This window comes from Halichoerus grypus, chromosome 1 (assembly GCF_964656455.1).
Source record: "Halichoerus grypus chromosome 1, mHalGry1.hap1.1, whole genome shotgun sequence".
Classification (NCBI taxonomy): Eukaryota; Metazoa; Chordata; class Mammalia; order Carnivora; family Phocidae; genus Halichoerus; species Halichoerus grypus.
The window spans coordinates 39623399-39645141 of NC_135712.1; the positions used below are offsets into that span (position 1 = coordinate 39623399).

General features: G+C 36.1%; 1 protein-coding gene across 1 annotated transcript in view; it reads right to left on the reverse strand.

Moving 5' to 3' along the window:
- Positions 1–4367: 4367 nt before the first annotated feature.
- The window catches only part of POU1F1 (POU class 1 homeobox 1), a 321195-nt gene continuing 303819 nt past the window's right edge, over positions 4368–21743 (reverse strand). The window contains exons 2-6 of the mRNA XM_078058817.1: positions 18817–18888; positions 9204–9428; positions 6250–6414; positions 5463–5523; positions 4368–4597 (exon numbers count right to left, since the gene is read on the reverse strand). Of these exons, the coding sequence (XP_077914943.1) occupies positions 4387–4597; positions 5463–5523; positions 6250–6414; positions 9204–9428; positions 18817–18888 (734 nt within the window). The 3' untranslated portion in view covers positions 4368–4386. The remainder of the gene's footprint in view (positions 4598–5462; positions 5524–6249; positions 6415–9203; positions 9429–18816; positions 18889–21743) is intronic.

Here is a 21743-nt window from a genome sequence, read left to right on the forward strand (position 1 = left end):
TAGCAGTTGATACCCGACTGATGTTTGTGAATGGAGTAAGCCTAAGAATTGATGGTTTCACATGAAATCGATCTGATGATTCCTTTTCTAGAACTTCCAGGGGATAAACATTTTTAAATAGTATTTTTAAACATTTAAGTCTTAGTGATTTCCTTTATTTTCGATCAAACATGGATACTACAGAAGGCTTTGGGACCCAAAGGAGAGAGTGGAGCCATTCTGATTAGGCTATATTTATAAAATGCTCCTGTGGCAATTTTCACAGTCATTATAAATTTATACTGTTATACTATCCTCTACTAAAAATAAAACTTATTTTCAATCCTTAAGATTAGGAAACAAGGATTCTTATACATTGAGTTTAATGAAAATACAGTTGACCCTTCAACAATGTGGGTGCTAGGGGCACTGACCCCATGCAGTAAAAAATGCACATATAACTTTTGACTTCCCAAAAACTTACCTACTCATAGCCTACTGTTGACCAGAAGCCTTACCAATAGCATAAAGAGTCGATTAAACCATATTTTGTATGTTATCTGTATTATATATTGTATTGTACAATAAAGTAAGATAGAGAAAGGAAAATGTTGAGAAAATACATTTATGGTACTGGACTGTATTTATTGAAGAAAAAAATCTGCCTATCAGTGGACCTGCAAAGTTTAAACCCATGTTGTTCAATGGTTAACTGTACTTTTTTTTTTTTTTCGCCTTGCTTTCCCTAACTTCTCTTTTTTGGCAAAAGGATTACTTTAACAACTGTAGTCAAAAAAGAGGTTACCAATAGAGAGTGAAAGAGCATAGCAATACCTCTGTTACCAAGAAGGATGCAGCGCAATGTCACATTCCATTACTGGATGTAAAAGTCGTGTGGAGGAGATTTCAGGGTATCAGGAAGTGGAATGTGGTATGAAAATGTCAGTACTGATGAAATTAACAGCTAGTCTCAGAAAACATAAAATGACCATCTGTCAGATGATTGTGTTATATAGACTACATTCTCTCTAAGTACCTGGCTATGGCAGGCCCACTGGAAGGGGGCTCAAGATTGTGACCTTGTAAGACCAGATGGAATCTGGCAGCCTTGGGCTTTATTTTATTCAACCTGCACAGTGATATATATTTTATTACGCATTTGAGTGCCTTTGGAGAAAACTGCACTCTCCCCTTAGCCGCAAGTACATTCCTTACTAGCTCAGTAGCCACACTTGTAGCCTGATCCCTGTGGGCGTAATTTAAATATGTGCTCCTATTTTAGATACTCCCTTGTTAAAACAGGGTGTGTGTGTCCAGAGACCTATGATGACTGTCTCCTTTGATGCCATTATTCTGCAAGAATAGGTTTTTGGAGCAGCAGAAAAACAGATCAACTTTCCAATTTCCTCTCTGTAGAAATTGAGTCCCATCAAGGGACTTAAGACCATTCTTCTACACTCCGTTCCTTTAAAAGTCAATTGAATTGAATTCACCTTAGAGGAAGCCTGGGGACTGTGAAGTTTGATTTAAGGCACTAATTGTTGGAACACCACACAATGGATACTCCCCTTACTCCACCCCCCCAAATCCTCCCCAGACCTTGAGTGCGGGTGCACACAGACACAGCTCCCATCCCTGAACACTGAAAATATTTTTACTAGATCAATCTTTCCACATTAGAGATGGAAAGGTAAATGTATGAATGAGTGTCAACCACCTCTACCAGATAGAACTGAATGTACCAATTGGTATAATGGACAAATAGATCTTTTCGTTTTAATGGACTATACTAAATTTCTGAAGATTTACCACTGAAAAGTTCACAACAACATAGGATGGAAAGACTATGGCTAAAGTCAGCTTTGCCATTTATTCTCAAATAATATTCCCAAATTTGCATAGGAAATTACATTTGCTATTTGTTTAATTGCAGTTTAGGATTCTAAATAACTATTTTCTATTTTTATAAAAAGATCAATCTATAGCTATTAAAATATCTCAGTGTAGTTAGAATAGTCTCAAAAAACTCATTAATACAAATAAGTGAATAGTAAATACCAGTGCATTTACAACTAACTTGTGAATAACTAAAGATCTGCTATTTCAATATTAAATATTGATTCAAAATAATTTCTTTTAAGGAGAAAAATTACTTCCCAATGCTAGTTGTATCTAAACTGGAATGACCTTGGGCGCCTGGGTGGCTCAGTTGGTTAAGCGACTGCCTTCGGCTCAGGTCATGATCCTGGAGTCTCTGGATCGAGTCCCGCATCAGGCTCCCTGCTCGGCAGGGAGTCTGCTTTGCCCTCTGGCCTTATCCCCTCTCATGTGTTCTCTCTCATTCTCTCTCTCTCAAATAAATAAATAAAATCTTTAAAAAAAATAAAAAAATAAAAAATAAACTGGAATGACCTTATGGGTGAATGTCTGATAAGATTATGATCATATATATGTGATGATGATAGAAGCATACATACATGCTTATTTTTGTTGTAGAAAGATTAAATGTTCCCAGATTTATATTTAAAGTGCAAAAAGTCACTATTCTAGATTTATTTTGCATTACATTTTGTTTCTATTTGCAACTTTCAGACATGCATATATGTATTTTTGTGTATGCATTTAGAATGCATATATGTACATATATACATCCTATCCCTGCCTTTTGCAAACTAAAGAATCCCTTCCCAATTAGTGTGTGTGGTAAGCAGGTGAATTATATAGAGAAGGAATTTACATATCTATATGGCTGAATAATTTGGAATTTATTCTTGAATAATAAAAGCCTTTGTATGTATATTTTGTTCAACATCTCCTGGGTGCTAGATGTGTACTTAAGCATAGATGATTAAGCCACTGAAAAAGATGTCTTTTTGTTAAAAATATACCAAAGTTTCTAGCCATCCAATTAATGGTGATTATGTGTGCAGAAACACATATGATCTATAGAGATTATGATCTGTATAATGCTTGGTCTTTATTAATATCATAAAAACCATGAGACTGGACAGTATAATTTATTTAGTAAGCATTCTAAATCAGTAATAAAATTTGGTCTAATTGTTTCCATTTTTGTTATATAAAATAAGTTAGATAAACATTGCCAGCAGATTTATATTTTAAATGCAAAAAGGTCACTTAGATTATTACCTTATAGTTTGCTTCTACTTGCAAGTTTCAAAGAAGTGCAGTCTTATAAATTAAATATGTTCCTTGGATATAATTCCCCAAATTTAAATACTCAATATGTCAAACTTTTTCATCAATAATGAACCACACTCTAACCAATTAAACTAAAGTGATAGTCTTTTTTGATAGGATCCCAGGTAATTTTCTGGGTTGTGAGACTTAAATTATGTTATTAAGGTAGGGACCCTTCAAGTTCGTAGCGGTCTTTAACAGCACACTCCTTTGTTCATTTAACAAAGATTGCATGCCCCGCTAGGAGCAAACACTTTCCCAGGTGCTGGAGGAACAACAGCAAACAAGCCAGACATCATTCCTGCGCTGTTGCAGCTTATAGGATAGCAGTTTGGGGTTCAAGAATCCATAAGGCATATTTTCTATAAATAAACATCAAAAAAGCTAAATCTCTGAGAAGAATAAAAAGATAAAAATTGTCGCTTCTGATTCAGATTTATTCCTAAATGCATTAATGAAATTCAAAGGCACCTCTGGCTCTTAAGTGCAAACAAAAACTATTAAGTTCAAACAAACTATCAGAGCTGATAGTAAGCAGGACATTGGTTAATCAATTTTCTAATTGTTCCGTCTATTGTGATATTCTTTATTTGGCATTATGACTGAAATGTTAAAAAGCTAATAAACAGCCTTTGGAAAAGGAATCTTAAACTAAAAGACCCACGTGCACACTGTGCATGCGTGTGTGTCTGTGTGTGTGTGTGTCTGCAGATAGAGCAAGAGGGAGAGGAAGATTGAGAGAGAATCACCGTTTTATTCCTATTGGTATCTTTGGTTTAAAAATGTACAGTTTGGCTTCTGAGAATAATTATTTTAAAGAAAATAATTCATCAATATTTAAATTGTCTTCTTTTTACCTTTTTTTTTTTTTTTTTTAAGATTTTATTTATTTATTCATGAGAGACACAGAGAGAGAGAGAGAGAAAGAAGCAGAGGGAGAAGCAGGCTTTCCGCTAAGCAGGGAGCCCGATGCGGGACTCGATCCCAGGACGCTGGGATCATGACCCGAGCCGAAGGCAAACGCTTAACCATCTGAGCCACCCAGGCACCCAATTGTCTTCTTTTTAAAAAAGTAGGAAAGCTTCTGCAAAAGTTATTGATATAAAATGATTTTTGAAACAAACCAAATAACTAATTTCTATTTTTGTTGGAGAAGAGAAAGGAATGAAAACTAGAAAAAAATCGGCTATCACACAATAATAAATTTTATCTGCATTCAAGGTGCTCCTTAGAAATAGTAAATAAACTCTGATTCAGACTTGTTTTCACACGTTTTTCTCTCTGCCTTCGATTGCAAAACCAAACTCTTACTACTTCTTTCTCAAGATTTAGTTCTTCAGCCATTCGCATGATCTCTTGAGAGGAAGGTTTATTCTGTTCTCCAAAATGTCTCTCCAGAGCATCTTTAGCAGCAATACTGAGGGGAGGGATGTAGAGAAGGGTGAGATTATGGTGTTTTTATGATGTGTTGGCAGATCAAAATTAAGTAATATTGAATATCCTAGATATCAACATTAAAATATTGTTTAAAGACTCTGAAAACACTTCCAAAGCTTCAACAAAGCTAAATGTGCAGTCTAGAATATTTAGATGCTTGTTTTATGCAGGGTATCCTGAGAAGTAAGGTATTCTGGGCTTTCTATGTTTATCCCACTTTGTGCCACTAGAGGGCACTGACTTCCTGAAAAGGAAATGAGCACTTGTGCAGGCATTTCTAAATGTCCCTCAGAAATCATTAGTTATTTACAATAGACGAACGGTTTAGTGAACTCATCAACCAAAACAGAACCTGTATTTTAGTATTTCCTCTGTAATTTTCACGCAAATTACCAAAAGATCATCCAACAATCTTCCTGGTTTGAAATGCAAGGAATCACATTAGACTTTAAGGGACTGAAACACTGATGAATAGTTTTGCTATTTTCAATAACATAGATACCAAATTGCCAGAGCGAGACATATCTAAAAGGACAGCAGAAATGATCACTCTTTGTAGAAGTGATTGTTTAATTTCTATTTTATCCAAAACTTGTGGAGCAAGTGTTCTTGAATCAAATAACCTACTTTTCCATCAAATGTTAAGAATTACTAGCTCTCCATTTCTCAGTGCTAAATTATTAAGTTATGCTTTTTCACCAATCTTGTTTTTTCAGTGACTCTATTCACATACATTTATGTTATGTTGCACCTATATAATCCTCAAATGCTCTATTTATATTTACATATGTACATATTGTATATATTCCATCTCCTCTATGCGTTTTAATATCTCAAAAGAATACCTTATAGTTGTTCTTCGCTTTCTTTTTCTTTCATTTGCTCCCACTTTTTCATTGTATAAAGCTGTAATGGGGAAAAGAGAAATAATTACAAAAACAAAGTAGGTTCCAAAAAAACTATCAGATTTGAGTTTCAAATTTTCTTTGTAAAACAATGCAAAATAAAGTCGCTATACATTTTTGTCTTAAATTTTTGCCTTCCACGTTATTTTATAGTACAAGACCAAGATACAAATGTTAATGCAGAAATATTAACTTTGCAAAGACAACTGTCTATTAGTGATATCCTGACCAAACTATTCTTGGAATACTTGCTTTAAATGCTTTCAAACCTTGCTCTTTCTCCAGCCTTGACATTAGTATGAGTAGATAATTTTATTACATTAGCAATTGCTTATGTACTTACTTGGAAGACGGGTGTGCACAAATGCTCTGGTTACAGTAATATCGGGTCATAAAAATTCATGTGCAATTACTACAGTATGCACAGAGCCAGAAAATCTTGATGTGTTAAAAAAAAATCATTTCACCACTTCACGCCTCTGCCACATTATCCAGAAAGCTGTCCCTGTGCAGCTTCTTTTCTTACTATATTTACCTTCTCAGTAAACTTATTTTTGCACTTGCATGAGCCTTCCTCTCTTCGGGATGTGAAACATATTTATTTTTCATCGGAAAGAGAAAAAACCCAACTAAACCTCAAACCTCTCTGCTTCAGTGTAAGCCCTAGCTAGCAATGGAAGGCAATCGTTCTTAGGTTAAGACACCACAGAGCCTGTAACTTCAGTACCTCCCACTTGCTCAGCTTCCTCCAGCCATTTCGATAATATTGCTTTTAGCTTGCATGCGTTTTTAAAGCTGAGCTGCAGGTTTTCGAATCGGCAGATAGTTGTTTGACTGAATTCAGAGCCGTGCACGGCTGCAAGGGCTTCCCCGACGTTGGTTTGGGTGTATCCTGTGAAAGGGCAGGAAAGACCTGTTAGAGTCAGCTCTTCCAGAAGCATTCATTTTGGCCGGTTATCAAAGAAATCGTTGTGTCTTTCTTTGTTAACTATTAGATATTGTTTTTAAGCATATATTCATTGGCAATTTAGAATTGCTTAGTAAGTTCAGCGTAGACTTGTCCGGTCCTTTAAAAAATGCTTCTAGTTAATTTTTTCAGAAGTCAAAAGAATTCAGACAGGAACCCCTGCCATTCACGGTATTTAGTGAAATTGGATAGATGTGTCATAAACACTTTATAAGATACTTATAAATTCTTGCTCTCTATTATTATTAAATATCTGGTGATATATGCTCAACAATATAGTATATTAAATACAATGCATAAATTATATGATGATATATTTTTATCTCAACTGTAAGAGTACAAAATTCAACTATATTGTTAAAAGGTACCAAATAAAACTAAGAATTATGCTGACTTTCCCTGAAAACATGTTTATTATGAGACTGTGATCACCCAAATATTTTACATGTATCCCTGAGCACATTTATTATATCATTTGGTAATGCTTCTATCTTCAGGCCAAAGATCCTCATAGATTGTCCCATTTTTAGGGTACAAGATGATTATCAACCATCAACATAGAATTTGAAATATTCACAGCAATATAATCTTTTTCTTTTTGTTTTTTTTTTTTTAAGGATTTTACTTATTTATTTGAGAGAGAGAAAATGACAGACGGAGAGCACGAGAGGGAAGAGAGTCAGAGGGAGAAGCAGACCCCCTGCTGAGCAGGGAGCCCGATATGGGACTCGATCCTGGGACTCCAGGATCATAACCTGAGCTGAAGGCAGTCGCTTAACCAACTGAGCCACCCAGGCGCCCTCACAGCAATATAAATAGTAAACTGAAAATGGTTGTTATAAAGATGCCTACCGCTGTGTTTATTCCATATAGTAACTGCATATTAATTCAGGGCCTAAAGCTATATATCTGTATGCATAAAATGGTTATGTATGATGCTCATCAATAAATATCATTACAAATTTACCTGTGGTTCATTCCACAAGTGCAGAGGGTGGAACCATCATTTTTCAATCCATTTAAAAGATGCACTACTTCATGAATTTAAATCAAGGTTAATTATTACAGTTATTTTATGTTAAAAACACAATTGAATAAAAAGTGTGCAAAGGCTATGAACAGACAGTTCACAGAGAAAGAATTACAAATGACTGTAAACACATGAAATAATGCTTTTCAATCTTCACTCATAAATTTAAAATGAAACCACCAGAGCGCCTGGGTGGCTCAGGCAAGTAAGCATCGGACTCTTGATTTCAGCTCAGATCATGATCCCAGGGTCGTGAGACCGTGAGATTGAGCTCCACGTGGGGCTCTGCCCTGGGTGTGGAGCCTGCTTAAGATTCTCTATCTCCCTCTCTCCCACCACTGTCTCTCATGTGTGTTCTCTCTCTTCCCCTCTCAAGAAAAACAAAAAACAAAAAAAAAAACAACAAAACAAAAAAACTACCACGGGGACCACTTTGACTTATCTGATTTGCAAAGATCCAAAAGATTAAGTCATAGTTTTCCTTCAATTATTTATTTATTCTCTGTGCTGCCAGTCACTGTTCTAAGTGCTGAGGGATATGCCTTTAAGGAAAAATAAAAATAGATAAAGAAAAAACTCCTGCTTTCAGAAAGATTATATTCTAAGGAGTTTGCCAAGAGACACTCATGGTGGTGGTAAAACTTGGCACAACCTCTATATAGACCAATTTGACAACATCTATCAGAATTACAAATATACAGGCAGAAATCGTGCCTTTAACATTTGTCCTACATATATATAGGTACAAAATGGTATTTATGGGAGTGAATCGTGGTAGGATTGTTTTTAACAATGTGAGATTGGAGACCACCTAAATTTATCATCAGTATGGGACTGGTTAAATAACATATTCATGAGGGGCGCCTGGGTGGCTCAGTCGTTAAGCGTCTGCCTTCGGCTCAGGTCATGATCCCAGGGTCCTGGGATCGAGCCCCGCATCGGGCTCCCTGCTCCGCGGGAAGCCTGTTTCTCCCTCTCCCACTCCCCCTGCTGGTGTTCGCTCTCTCACTGTCTCTTTCTCTGTCAAATAAATAAATAAAATCTTTAAAAAATAATAATAATAATATATTCATGAAATGGAATTTGATAGGCCCATTTTTAAAAACATCTGACGAGATCGGGCGCGTTCAGGGTGGTATGGCCGTAGACCCATTTTTAAAAACATCTGTAAAAATTAATAAGGAAAGCTCTATTAAATAAATAGTTAAAAAATCTGTATTGAGAAAATATGTATTTGCTTATATGTGTAAACGGTATCTCTGGAAGAAAGCAAAGAAACCAACAACATTGATAAACAGGAAAGACAAACATAAAGGATACATTTCACTTACACATTTTATGCCTTTGAATCATCTGAATGGCTCATCTACTCAAAAGTTCAGATAAAACAGGGAGAAAAACAAGTACTTCAAAGTTAATCTTGAAGTAGGCAAGTTGAAAAAATATCAATTTAAAAACCTATGTATTTAGGGTATTAAGAATTAACAAGGGAATAAAGGGTGTTTTTTGTTTTTTGGTTTTTTTTTTTGGTAGGATTTTCATAACTGGATTAACTTGAATCCACAGCACAGATACAGAATGAGAAGTGTCTTGGACTTCTGAGCAGAGTGTAACAGACTGAACAGTAATATCGTAAGGATTTGCAGACCAAGTTGTATGCCCGTTACTCTTAAAAAGTGCATACCTAACTTAATTCTTCTCACTTTAAATTCGTTGGCAAACTTCTCAAGTTCTCGGATTTCCGGAGAATCCATGTCTATTGGCTCTTCAACCAATTTACTTTTCCGCCTGAGTTCCTGCTTGAAATCAGTGACGGCGGGGTCCTCTGCCAGAAGAGGCTGGGGCAGGGGAGGGAAGCCATGACTCAAGGTATGGTCAGGAAACTTATAAAGACAAGGGGTTAAGCTACCTGTGAATAAACACAGAAAGAAAAGGGCCATTTGTAATTATCCCCCATTTCTATACAAGCAAAAGTTTTGCACCTTAGAACCTATTATTCCCCTGCAAGCCGTCACGATTCTAAAAGGTTAACTGACGTTCAGCCATCTCAAACAGAAGTCAGAGTAGCTTAGTATAAATGTGATTATTTCTTTTCCACCTTCCTCAGAGCAGTGAAGACAAAAATAATGCCAAAGGAAAAAAAGCAGGGAATTGCAAATAATTAAAATAGAAATAGCCCAATTCTCTCAGAAGTGTGTTTTCCATTATTTCGATTTCTCTTAAAAAGACACCTGTTCTGTGAATCTGAGGTTCAACTGAAACCCGGATGTATATTTCGATCTCTGTTTTAATTCATTACACAAATAATCTGTGATGTTTATTATCATCAAGGCATACGGTTAAGTGTTATGCTGGGAAGTCTTCTTAGGATTCGAAAACTGATTTTACAATATTAAGAAGCTCCACTGTTTTATCAGCCAATGCTGAATTTCAAGGGGAAATAATCATGTCTTTTTAAAAATTTAATGAAGGCAGGTAAAAAGAAAATTATGAGAACATAAAATACACTAATATGCTTAAATAGATTCAAAGAGTGACTAGACAAAAGGTAATTTTTAAAGTTCTATTAAAAAGCATCAAAATTTCTTGAAAAGTATACAATATAATGGAATCATTTCTTGATTATTATTTAAGAAGCAAAAATAAGTGGCAGGAAGGGTGCAATTCTAGATATGATGGGCATTCACCCATAAATGATGAAGCATTCGATCAATTGATTGGGTTAAATGATAAATTACCAAAAAAGATCTAATTTTTTAAAAATTGCTTCCAGATTTCATTCTTCACTAGAAGAGTTTCTCAATTGGGGAGCATGAGTGAGAGGATAGCATAAGCCAAATTTCCACACATTTTATTTGTTTTCCTCATCAATACATCACTTTTTTATTGGAAGAGATTTCACTTCGATTTATATTAAATGACACATATAACCAAGACATTTTGATATAAATAAAACATTTTGTAATTAATAATTTTTCTTATGATTATAAATAAATATTTAAACTAAAAATAAATTGCTATAGAATATACACAATAATCATTCTTGAAAACACTGGAAAAACATATCAAGTTTATGTTACCTATTATTTCTCTATAAATATATTCACAAATCAAAGACATGAGTAATAATGTAGTTTTCCAGAATATATAAATCTTACATTAATATATCAATATGTAATGACCAAAGAATAGTGTAAGTCAGCAAATTGTTGGCTTGTATTATTTATATGACAATATGTAATTATAAAGTGTACCCCTCTCCAATAGACTCTTTTTTTTTTCCTTGAAGCAAAGCAAATATACAAGTGAGGGGTTAAACAAAATAGCATAAAATAAATTTAGCTGCTGTGAAAAATATTTGAAAGAAACTATTCCTGTCTAAAAAAATCCATGCTACTTTTACAAACCCAAATTATCATTTTATTTTTTAAAGTCAGTTAATCGTCCATTTTATGCTTTAGTGGGTAGTATATTGATCAGACCAGATAACATTTTTAAAAGCAGTTTTATCAATTTTTAATTTATTACATAGTTCCATTTTTGAAAATGGTTATTAATTTTGGGGGTTATTTTTAGCTTTCTATTACTTTTGGATTTCTGCTATTTGAAGTAAAAGAAAAGACTAACCTACATTAAAAGAACACTGATGACATTTATTTCAGCATTTACTTGATATTTATCTCAAGACTTTGTTTTCAGTTAGGCTTTCAGAGTTGGATGTTAGATATATTAAAATCTTCACTTCCTTCATCATTCAAAAATACCACGTCACTTAAGACACTTAATGATGAAATATTCTAAGAGTAAAAGCAGTGAGCAAAAATTAGGCTGCTGGGTTTTTCCTCTTTCTTACTATATTAGTTTTTTTAATTGAAGTGTAGTTGACACACAGTGTACCTTAGTTTCACGTGTACACCATAGTGACTGAACAAGCCTGTATGTTACGCTCTGCCTGCTCTAAGGATGGCTACCATCCATCACCAGATGATGCTGTTACGGTGTCATGGACTGTGGTCCCTGGGCTCTACCTTTCATCCCTGTGACTTATTCACTCCATAACCAGAAGCCTGTATCTCCCACTCCCCTTCACCCATTTTGCCCATTTCTCTACCCATTTTCCTCTGGCACCATCAGTTTGTTCTTTATATTTATGGGTCTGTTTCTACTTTGTTTGTTCATTTTTGTTTGTTTGTTTTTTTAGATCCCACATATAAATGAACTCATATGGTATTTGCCTGTCTCTGACTTACTTCACTTAACATAATACACTCTAGGTCCATCCATGTTGTCACAAATGGCCATTTTATTTGTTGATTTATTTGTTTGTTTGTTTGTTTATTTAGGGAGGAAGGGCAGAGGAAGAGGGAGACAGAGAATCTTAAGCAGGCTGCATGCCCAGCAGGGAGCCCGACATGGGGCTCCAACTCCCAACAACGAGATCAAGACCTGAGCTGAAATCAAGAGTTGGACGCTTAACTGACTGAGCCACCTAGGTGCCCCCATCTCATTCTTTATTTAAGGCTGAGCAATATCTCACTGCGTATGTTTGTGCAGACTGCTGCTTGATTTTGCACATTTAATGTACTTTAAGGCACTTTAGATAACTCATTTAACCTATGTCAAATTATTTTTATTGTCCATAAGTAATTTGTTACATATCTTTTATATGATAAGCCATAAGTTCTGAATTTGTTAGCAATCTTGGTCATTATTTTCAATTTTTCTTTCTGACCATAGTCACACACCACAACAAGTCTTCCATGTGATACTTTGTCCTGTGTTCATTTCACATTTGTCATCTTAGCCTTATGTAAGTAAGTTAGAAAGAATATTTTTTTTATTCACCATTTAAAATTTAGAAAATTTAAGTAAAAGGCAATAACCTCTGCTGGGTGCCACAATGAATCAACCATACAGTTGAAACCAGAACTGAAGTCCAGTGAACATTGCAATAAACCACATCAAAACAAACACCTCGTTCATTTTTCCGGCAGTCTGTAAACCAGATGACTTTCCTTTAAAGACATCTGCAGTTTAAACACATTTGGCTACATTAAACAGATACTTTCAGACAAAAATATTATAATTATTAAAACCTTAGAAGATAGTCACCCCTATTTCTGGAAAATTATAAAGATAGTTTATACATTATAAATGCTCTGGGGAAAAAAAATCAACATTTAAAAAATAAATTTGAACACGAGTCCATGAAAAAAGCACATGAGATACCATGTTCCGACGATTGGCAGCCGGAGCAAAGAGGAAAACACGATGTGTGATATGTTTGTATTCTCCATTCAGTGAATATATCCACAGTTATCCACACAGACATGGTTTTCCTGGAGTTAACCTGGAGCTAACCTTAAACAGAAATTCATAATGACAGTCCCAGGCACAGCCGAACAAACTGCGGTATCTATCATGTGATCTTGTATTTGGGGGAGAGTAGAGAGTGACTGGTATGGTATCTATGGCAAGATATTTTCAAAATCTTTCTAAAGCACAAAATAGGAAGAAGATAAAAGAAGCGGGGAGTCCTGTGCAGCAGAGTTCTCATGAACAATTTCCAAAACACTGATAAAGCAAAACTGTCTGTGAGCCTAGAGAAGCCCCCAGCTAGAGAGCTGGGACGTGTTTGCACATTATATACAGCCCAAAGTATATTTTCACGTTGTAGATTAATCCACCAAAGCCTTTCTAAATTGCTGTGTATATATTTCCGTGTGGCGGAAGTGGGAGAAGAGGTAAATCTTCTAAAACTGGCAACGGGGAGGCAAAGGTGGCTGGCCCAACCCACTGTGGCATGGGGCAAATCGCTCTTCGGGAGCACGTGGTCCTGCCCGCAGCTAACTGCCAACATCTCTGAGGTCATGCGCCTGAAGCCTTAAGAGAACACACAGGGAAAGCAGAGGCGTACAGTAAAATACACCATCTTTCTGGAGATAGGCAAAGGAATGTGTATTTGAATATTTCCATGTATTTCTTTTTCATCACACAAGACAATGCGAAGCAAACCATAAATGTGAATTGTGATCTTTTCTCTTTTGTGCACGGGTAAATCCCATCCATATACAACAGGGATCCTCTGCCTGGTGTACTTTACTTGGAACACAGCCATGCACATTTGTTTACACATCGCCTATGGCTGCTTTCCTGCTGTAGTGACTGAATTGAGTCATTGAGAGACTAAGGAAACTTAGGGAAAATACCTCATGTTACTGCTACTGGACAGCCTTTTCTGATTCAGAGATAAAAAATCTTCAGAATCAATTCTCCCCTCAGAGTCAACATAATCAGAACTAGTTAGGGAGTAACAAAATGAAGGAGGAGGAGAGGTGGGGGGGGGAAGGGGAGGGGGAGGAGGGAGAGGAGAAAAAAGGAGAAAGAAGAAGAAAGGAGAAAAAGGAAGTGGGAGGGAGGAAGAAGGAGAATGAGGAGGAGGAGGCGAAAGAAGGATGAAGAGGAAGGCGAAAGATGGAGGAGGAGCAGGGGAAGGAGGAGAAAGAGGAGAAGAAGAAAGAAAATAATTTAAGAATAAGAGATGGGCTCCAAAGTTGACCATTTCTCCATGTCAACCATCAACCTGATTTCTGTTGCTTTGTGCGTAAGATCGGTGGAGAGGGCACTTTCAGTCATAATTATCTTTTCTCTTATTACCCACTTCCCATTAAAAAATAAAACAACAACAGAAAATGGACATTCGTCTTTGTGGTTAATTCCCAAAACTCCGCTATTTTGCGTTTCTCTTAAAATTAATTTTTAGGGCGCCTGGGTGGCTCAGTCGGTTGAGCGTCTGCCTTCGGCTCAGGTCATGATCCCGGGGTCCTGGGATCGAGTCCCGCATCGAGCTCCCTGCTTAGCGGGGAGTCTGCTTCTCCCTCTGCCTGCCACTCCCCCTGCTTGTGCTCTCTGTCTCTGTGTCAAATAAATAAATAAAATCTTTAAAAAAAAAATTAATTTTTAAACGAGGACTCTCACACCTCATCTTGGTTTGGCCATATATAATGTGACCTGGCTGGGTTTAGCACTCATCCCTGTGGGGCTGATGATGCGCTGTTTCCACAGGAGGGCGGGCGGGGTGGGCAGCCCCCTGAGCATGTTTTCTAGCTTCACCCGGCTTCGGAAACCCGAGAACAGAAACAATTTCAGATACCCAAGAATTAGAGTTTTGAGGGTTTCTGTTGCTGTTGTTATTTTATGTTGTGTTTACCTAGAAGAGCTTTTCAAGAGCATTTTTAATTCACTGTAGGCTGTTGAATTATCTAAATTCTCAGGAGTGAAGGTACAGAAGGCATTTAGTTGCAAGTGTATCTAAAGAGAAGATCATAGGAAAACCAGGTCGAGTTGGTACAAATCTGCCACAATTCAACTTCAATAGAGTGGTGGCACTCACCACAACTCAGATATGAAGAGACTGAAACTATTTACAACAACGTGGATGGAACTAGAAGGAATTATGCTAAGCGAAATAAGAAAGACAGTTATCATATGATCTCACTGATATGAGGAATTTGAGAAACAAGACAGAGGATCATAGCGGAAGGGAGGGAAAAATGAAACAAGACGAAACCAGAGAGGGAGACAAACCATAAGAGACTCTTAATCTCAGGAAACAAACTGAGGGTTGCTGGAGTGGAGGGGGGTGGAAGGGATGGGGTGGCTGGGTGATAGACATTGGGGAGGGTATGTGCTATGGTGAGCGCTGTGAATTGTGTAATACTGATGAATCACAGACCTGTACCTCTGAAACAAATAATACATTATATGTTAATAATAAAATAATAATATATTAATAAATAAATAAATAGAAAGTGAAGCACAGGGTGTACGTTTAAAAAAAAGAGAGAGAGACTGAAAGTCAGAGAAGTTAAGTGACTTGAACAACGTTTGTAATCAGTTCATGGTGCGGCTAATTCATTGCTTCCAATTAGTCATTCTTTTTGGTGTGCCCACACCTGGACTATAAGACACAGTGGATTCATCCGATAATCGCAAAGTCTTCTCTACCAATGTTAACAAAATATTAGCTATAGCTCTTCCCTTCCACTGGGTTATTCATTTAATGCAATGCTCAAGCTAAATGTAAGCGTCAGAGTATGGGTTATAAGAGGACCACATTAAAATAAAGCAATTTCATATGTTTTGAAATATAGGTCTTCCTCTAGCTTTTCTTTCATATGGCATGTGTGACAATGAACCTGTCTTTGTTGTAGATGATAAGATGCTTCTGTGAATTGTGTGGAAGTGGCTGATTTGATGAATGCCTTGAGACTTCTCAGAAAATTCTAATGACATTAGCCAGGTTTCTCTTGTGTATTTTATACCTTTGCTCTCTTATATTTGAATTCCTGTGTTTTATAACTCAGTTTGTGTAGCTTCTCTGGGGATAACGACAGGAGAGTGCAGATTCTCTGAGGTTTAATCTGCTATGATGCAAATACTCATACTAAGCATATATCAAAATAGTGACATTCTAACAAATAATAAAGCATATCACTCTCAAAAAATATTCAAATATAATCTCTATGCTTGCCATGGTGAGTTTTTCTTTCAGTGAAAACATATATTTACTTTTAAGACTATAGTGATACATTCAAATCTTAGGATAACCATTTTTGCTCCTCATAGTACTAACCCAGGCTTTGGATCCTTTTAAAGGGCTCTTCTGGGGCGCCTGGGTGGCTCAGTTGGTTAAGCGACTGCCTTCGGCTCAGGTCATGATCCTGGAGTCCCGGGATCGAGTCCCGCATCAGGCTCCCTGCTCGGCAGGGAGTCTGCTTCTCCCTCTGACCCTCCTCCCTCTCATGCTCTCTGTCTCTCATTCTCTCTCTCTCAAATAAATAAATAAAATCTTTAAAAAAAAAAAAATAAAATAAAGGGCTCTTCTGGGAGCCTTTCCTTTTCGACTGCAGTGAGGAAGAGGGTTTGCTGAGTGCCTGCTGAGGGGACTTGTCAATATAGCCAAACTGCCCATGGACTCTCACTGTGAACCTGGGCCCAGAAACCAGAAACATGTTAGAATTCTCAGGCCAGCTGCAGATTCACTAGGCTAGTGGCCAGTGGCCTTGATCTGGTGGGAAGGGAGGTGGTAGCAAAAACCATCTTAAAGTATCTGGGGGGTGCCTGGATGGCTCAGTCAGTTAAGTGGCCAACTCTTGATTTTGGCTCAGGTCATGACTCAGGACTGAGATAGAGCCCTACGTGAGGCTCCGCACTGGGCATGGAGCCTGCTTAAGATTCTCTTTCCGTTTCCCTCTGCCCCTCTCCCACCACCCCCCTTCTTTTTCTCTCTCCCTCTCTAAAAAAAAAAAAAAAAAAAAAGGTACTTGGTCTGTGGCTGATGTTATCTTTGTGCTAACTTTAATCAATTGCTGCCTGTCGCTGGGTTTAGAAGGCACCTAAAGTTGGACCTGGGTTTGTGGGAAACATTGTGAATGAACAGCAAGGACTCCCCTCCAAGAGACAGCAGCACATGGCCATGTGCTTGTCATTTCCTATCTTCATAATCAAAGTGCGGTGTGGGTCACACGAAGCATGCTGCCTTCACCCCTAGCGGCTTACATGCACATTTTACTGTTTTTATAATGAAAGTAGTTTATCATCAACAAGGGCTGTTCTCATTAACCATGAATACTTATTAAGTATTAAATATATGAATCATAAATGATCAGTTTTCAAAAGGGAAAATATGGTTGTCCCTATTTCGTAATTATTAAAATAAGAGATGCTAGGATTTACAGGTAATCGTTACGAACATCAGTCTTCATTTTACCATCAAGGTGAGGATACTAGTTTATTCAAAATACTGTGTGGTAGGATGTAAGTGAAGCTAATTTGTTCTGGAATATTTTATTTTAAAGTTTTAGTGTTTTATTTAGTGTCAAACTGAAAAATATGGAGAAGTTAAATGTCAGTGAACTATTTTTTTTGTTCAATTTTATTTCAAATTTATAGTCATGACTCCGTTTTTTCTATCACTTATTATGAATGATAACTAGACACAGCAGTGAAAAAAGATATGATTCCTTTATCTAAAGTGTCTCCCTCTCTCTCTCTCTCTCTCTCACACACACTCTTATTTTCTTACACAGAGCCCCAGTAGTTTATTGTCACCCATCAGGTTTCTCTCCCTGCTGTAGTAATGAACATAAAAGATCAAAGAATAGCTAAAAAAAATATGTAAACAAAATTGTGTACTTTATTAAACCATCAAAATTTTTTTCTGGCCATATCCTAAACTTAAGTCATAAGGTCTGTTCTGAATGGATTAGGTCAGATTTTCCTCTTCCTTAAGGAACATGTTATCACTGCTTTCATACAAGCATCAATAAATAATTAACCTTGATCTAGTGACACTTTATTTATCTGGACGAGAAACATAAGTAACTTCAACTCTTCAATCTCATTTAAGACTAAAAACAACTGTGAGCTGCCAAAACTTCAAATGACTATCACTAAAGCCACCGCAACTGACTCTTAGCTTTCAATGTCTTATTTATCTTTATGGATCAAATGTCCAGAAGAAATATTACAGTGAGGGAGAGGTTTTATAAATCTGTGCTGTCTGCTTTGATAGCCACCTGAGGTTAGTGAGCACTTGAAATGTGGCTAGTGCAATTGAGGAACTCAATTTTAAATTTGACCTTATTTTAGCTAATTTATCTTTAAATTTAAATAATTTAGGGGAAGGGAGGGAAAACTGAAAGGGAAGAGATCAGAGAGGGAGGCAAATCATATGAGACTCTTGACTCCCGGAAACAAACAGGGTTGCTGGATGGGAGGTGGTTGGAGGGATGGGGTAACTGGGTGATGGGCACAAGGAGGGCACGTGATGTGGTGAGCACTGGGTGTTATTCGAACCTAATGAATCATTGAACACTATATCAAAAACTAATGATGAACTATATGTTGGCTAATTGAATTTAAATAAAAAATTTAAATAACCACATGAGGCTAGTCACTACCGTATTATTACTATATCGAGCCCACCGGTAACAGTAAGTGACAATCAGCAGTTTGGTAGTCGTCAATTAGAGTAAAAAATCATACAAAGCAAACAAAAGAGTTAAGCATAGAAGTTCAGGGTTATGGAGAACAGGGGCAATCAGGTTTAACCATTAGGGTCACTGAAGGCATCCCATATCAGGGAACATTTTGATAAAGCAGTGGTTTACCAGCAATTCCCAAGTTAAGAGATGAGAATTTCATGATACTCTCTGGTCAAGATTCTCTCAGACCCAAGAATCCATCTAAGTGTCCCCAAACTCAATCTCATATATGCAGACAATTTTTCTTACCTGCCATCACTCCATAGGTCGATGGCTGGTTTCCATAATGACAGGAAGGAACAGAATAATGAAGTCCTGTTGCTGTGTTTCCCAATGTTGTCACCAAGAAATATGCACGCAAACATTTAGGAGTTTGGATCAAAGACAAAATAGACGGGACTGGTAAGAAAATGTATGAGGATTCAAGACACATTCATTTCATTGCAAAAATACACATTTATATGGCAGTAATTTGTTTTCACTTGGGGGAAATTCTCTGATGAGTAGGTTAAAAGCAGTAATCAAAGTTTGTCTCAGGTAATCAGATCACAGATCATCAGTGTGGATGATAGCATTCATTAACTATTCTGTGCCCTGTGAAGGGCTGACTGACCAGTTTGGATGTTGGCCAGTTGGGAGTTGCAGAATTCTTGTAGGTTCCATCTCATATAGACATTACAATAAACTGACTAGAAGAATAATCTCTTTAAATTCTTGTGTAATACGGTATTATATAGTGGTCTTTCTCTGGAAGAATGAATACAGAAATCAACTCTTGAACAATCTTTACTTCTGCTTATTCTCCTAACAAATTTCATCCATCAAAGACATAATGGCCAAGCAACTAGCTTCTAATTGGATACAATCTTAAAAATCCCAGTAAATTCAGAGGTTTATGAAAAATAAGTGACAGTGTATGACACATTTATGTTGATGTTGAAACCAAGAGGTGGTAGGTTTTCTGCATGCACACAATCAGTTCAACAATTACAATAATAAAGCTGGCCAAAAAAAAATTAATTGTTGAACGACTTGAGATCTATAAAGGTTGAACCCGGTATATAAACATAACCATTCATAAATAGTTGCTTGCCTTGTGTAATCAATGTATATTTTGAAAGTAAATTTAAATTACAAAATTTTTATCAAGATTTAAACATGAATCACCAAGTTGACTAAGAGTTTGGGTATTGACAATAAAACCACGGTTTCTTTATGTATTTTATTTTCTCATTTTTCCTTCATATCCTGAATATAATGGTGGGTTTTCATAAATATAATATGATCATAAATCCTTGAATAAATATGAGCTATTATAAAGTATAGAATTAGAATCCTTTGAAAATATTGAGATACAATTCAGTGTTTAAAGACATGAGGTCACCTCAGAAAGCAAAACATTTTCTACTATTGATAAATCTTCAATATTTTAAAATATCTGCACAAATTTTCATTTTATAATTAGCATGTGGAAAGAACTGAAGTCATTTTACATTATAATGATTACATGTAAAAATCTTACTATGCAATCTAAAATTAAACAAATAAGAAACACATGTAATATCCAAGTATTCTCATTATAAGCAATATTTCTAGTTTCTTACCTAGTAATTTATAATTTCATGGAAAAATGATAAAATCAATGCTATTATCATGTATTTAAATACTATTATTTAAGTATCTATTTAGAATAGATATATCTATTATTTAAAATACAGTTATGTGATCATTGTTTAAATTTATTTATAGTACATATTTTTAGTTAAAATACTTTATTATATTTTCTAAAAAATATGTTTGGGGAAACTCCCATTATTGTCTTTTTATTTAAATTATGAGAGTCTTTGGTAGATGGAAAAAAAAAAATAACCCTCTACATTAATGATTTCACCCAAATCCAGATAACTACTTTCTAGATTTTAAAAAAAATTCAGCTGCAGATTAATCCAAACGTACATATGAAATAAATTTACTCAATTCAAGACTCTGTCTATTTATAAAGCTACTTTAAAAAACTTTGTTACCACATAAAGGACACATTAGCAACACATACCTATTTGATTACATTTGAGACAATATATTCAAATTTTCAAGCTTATTTTTTATGTTAGAAAGTTACATAAGAAAATATTAAAACTCGGTTAGAGAGATTGAAGTCTCTTCAGAACTCAGTTTTAAGATATTTTAACTCAGTTTGTGGGCTCTAAATGCTACATATTGTTTCTAGCCTTGATTTTTGAGTTTTGAGTTATGCTAAAAATGTTTGTTAATATCACTTAATTATATTATTCTTTGAAATCCATTGTTGTTGGTATTGGGAATCATTCAGTTGTGTTTACTACAAGGTATATGGCTGTTTTTAGACATAGTAAAACCAAATAAATCTTTAAGATAAAAAAGTAACACCTTTTAAACACTAAATTATTTAGGCTATTTCTTTAGTTTTGTTCCTTACCCATAAAATGTTTACATAAAAATGCTTTTTGAATTAAAAACACCCAGACTCACTGTTTACTTTGGTAGAAAATAGATCTTCTTTATAATAAAACCAACAATTGAAATTAATACGCTTAATAATATTCTTTAAAAATGTCTTAGGTAGTTTGGCTTTTTAAAATATCCTTCATATTTAACTTTAGACGAATTGAAATGAAGGAGAAAATAAAAGCAGCAAAGAGATTCTAAGCTAACAAGATTCAAAGCATCCGTCCTGCAACGGCCCGGCCACACGCAGACTGGTATCGGAGTCCGTACCTGTGGACATCACGTTGGTGGGATGGTTAGAGACTGGGAGGCACTCAGCCGCGCTGTGGTGCATGATCAAAGGCAGAGTTGCAGAAGCCTCAGAATTCAGAGGTATAAAGGTATCAGCCGAAGTAAAAGGTTGGCAACTCATTCCCACCAGACAGTAGAAAACTGAGGAGAACTGCTACTCCCCAAATCAGAGTTTTATTCTATTACTGTTTCAAAGGGCCGTTTCAAATCACACTACCTGCATAATACATCAGGAAGGCCCTGGAGCACCAGGAGGGCGCGTGCTTGGTACTTATGCTGCAGGGAAATCCCTTTATACATGTTAATCGTCTTTTCCCAGGGGTATTGCTTTATCAATCTGAACCGTCTTCCTTCTCACCCAAACATAATCCATGCCCAAGAGGGAACCTGGTTCTGGGGTA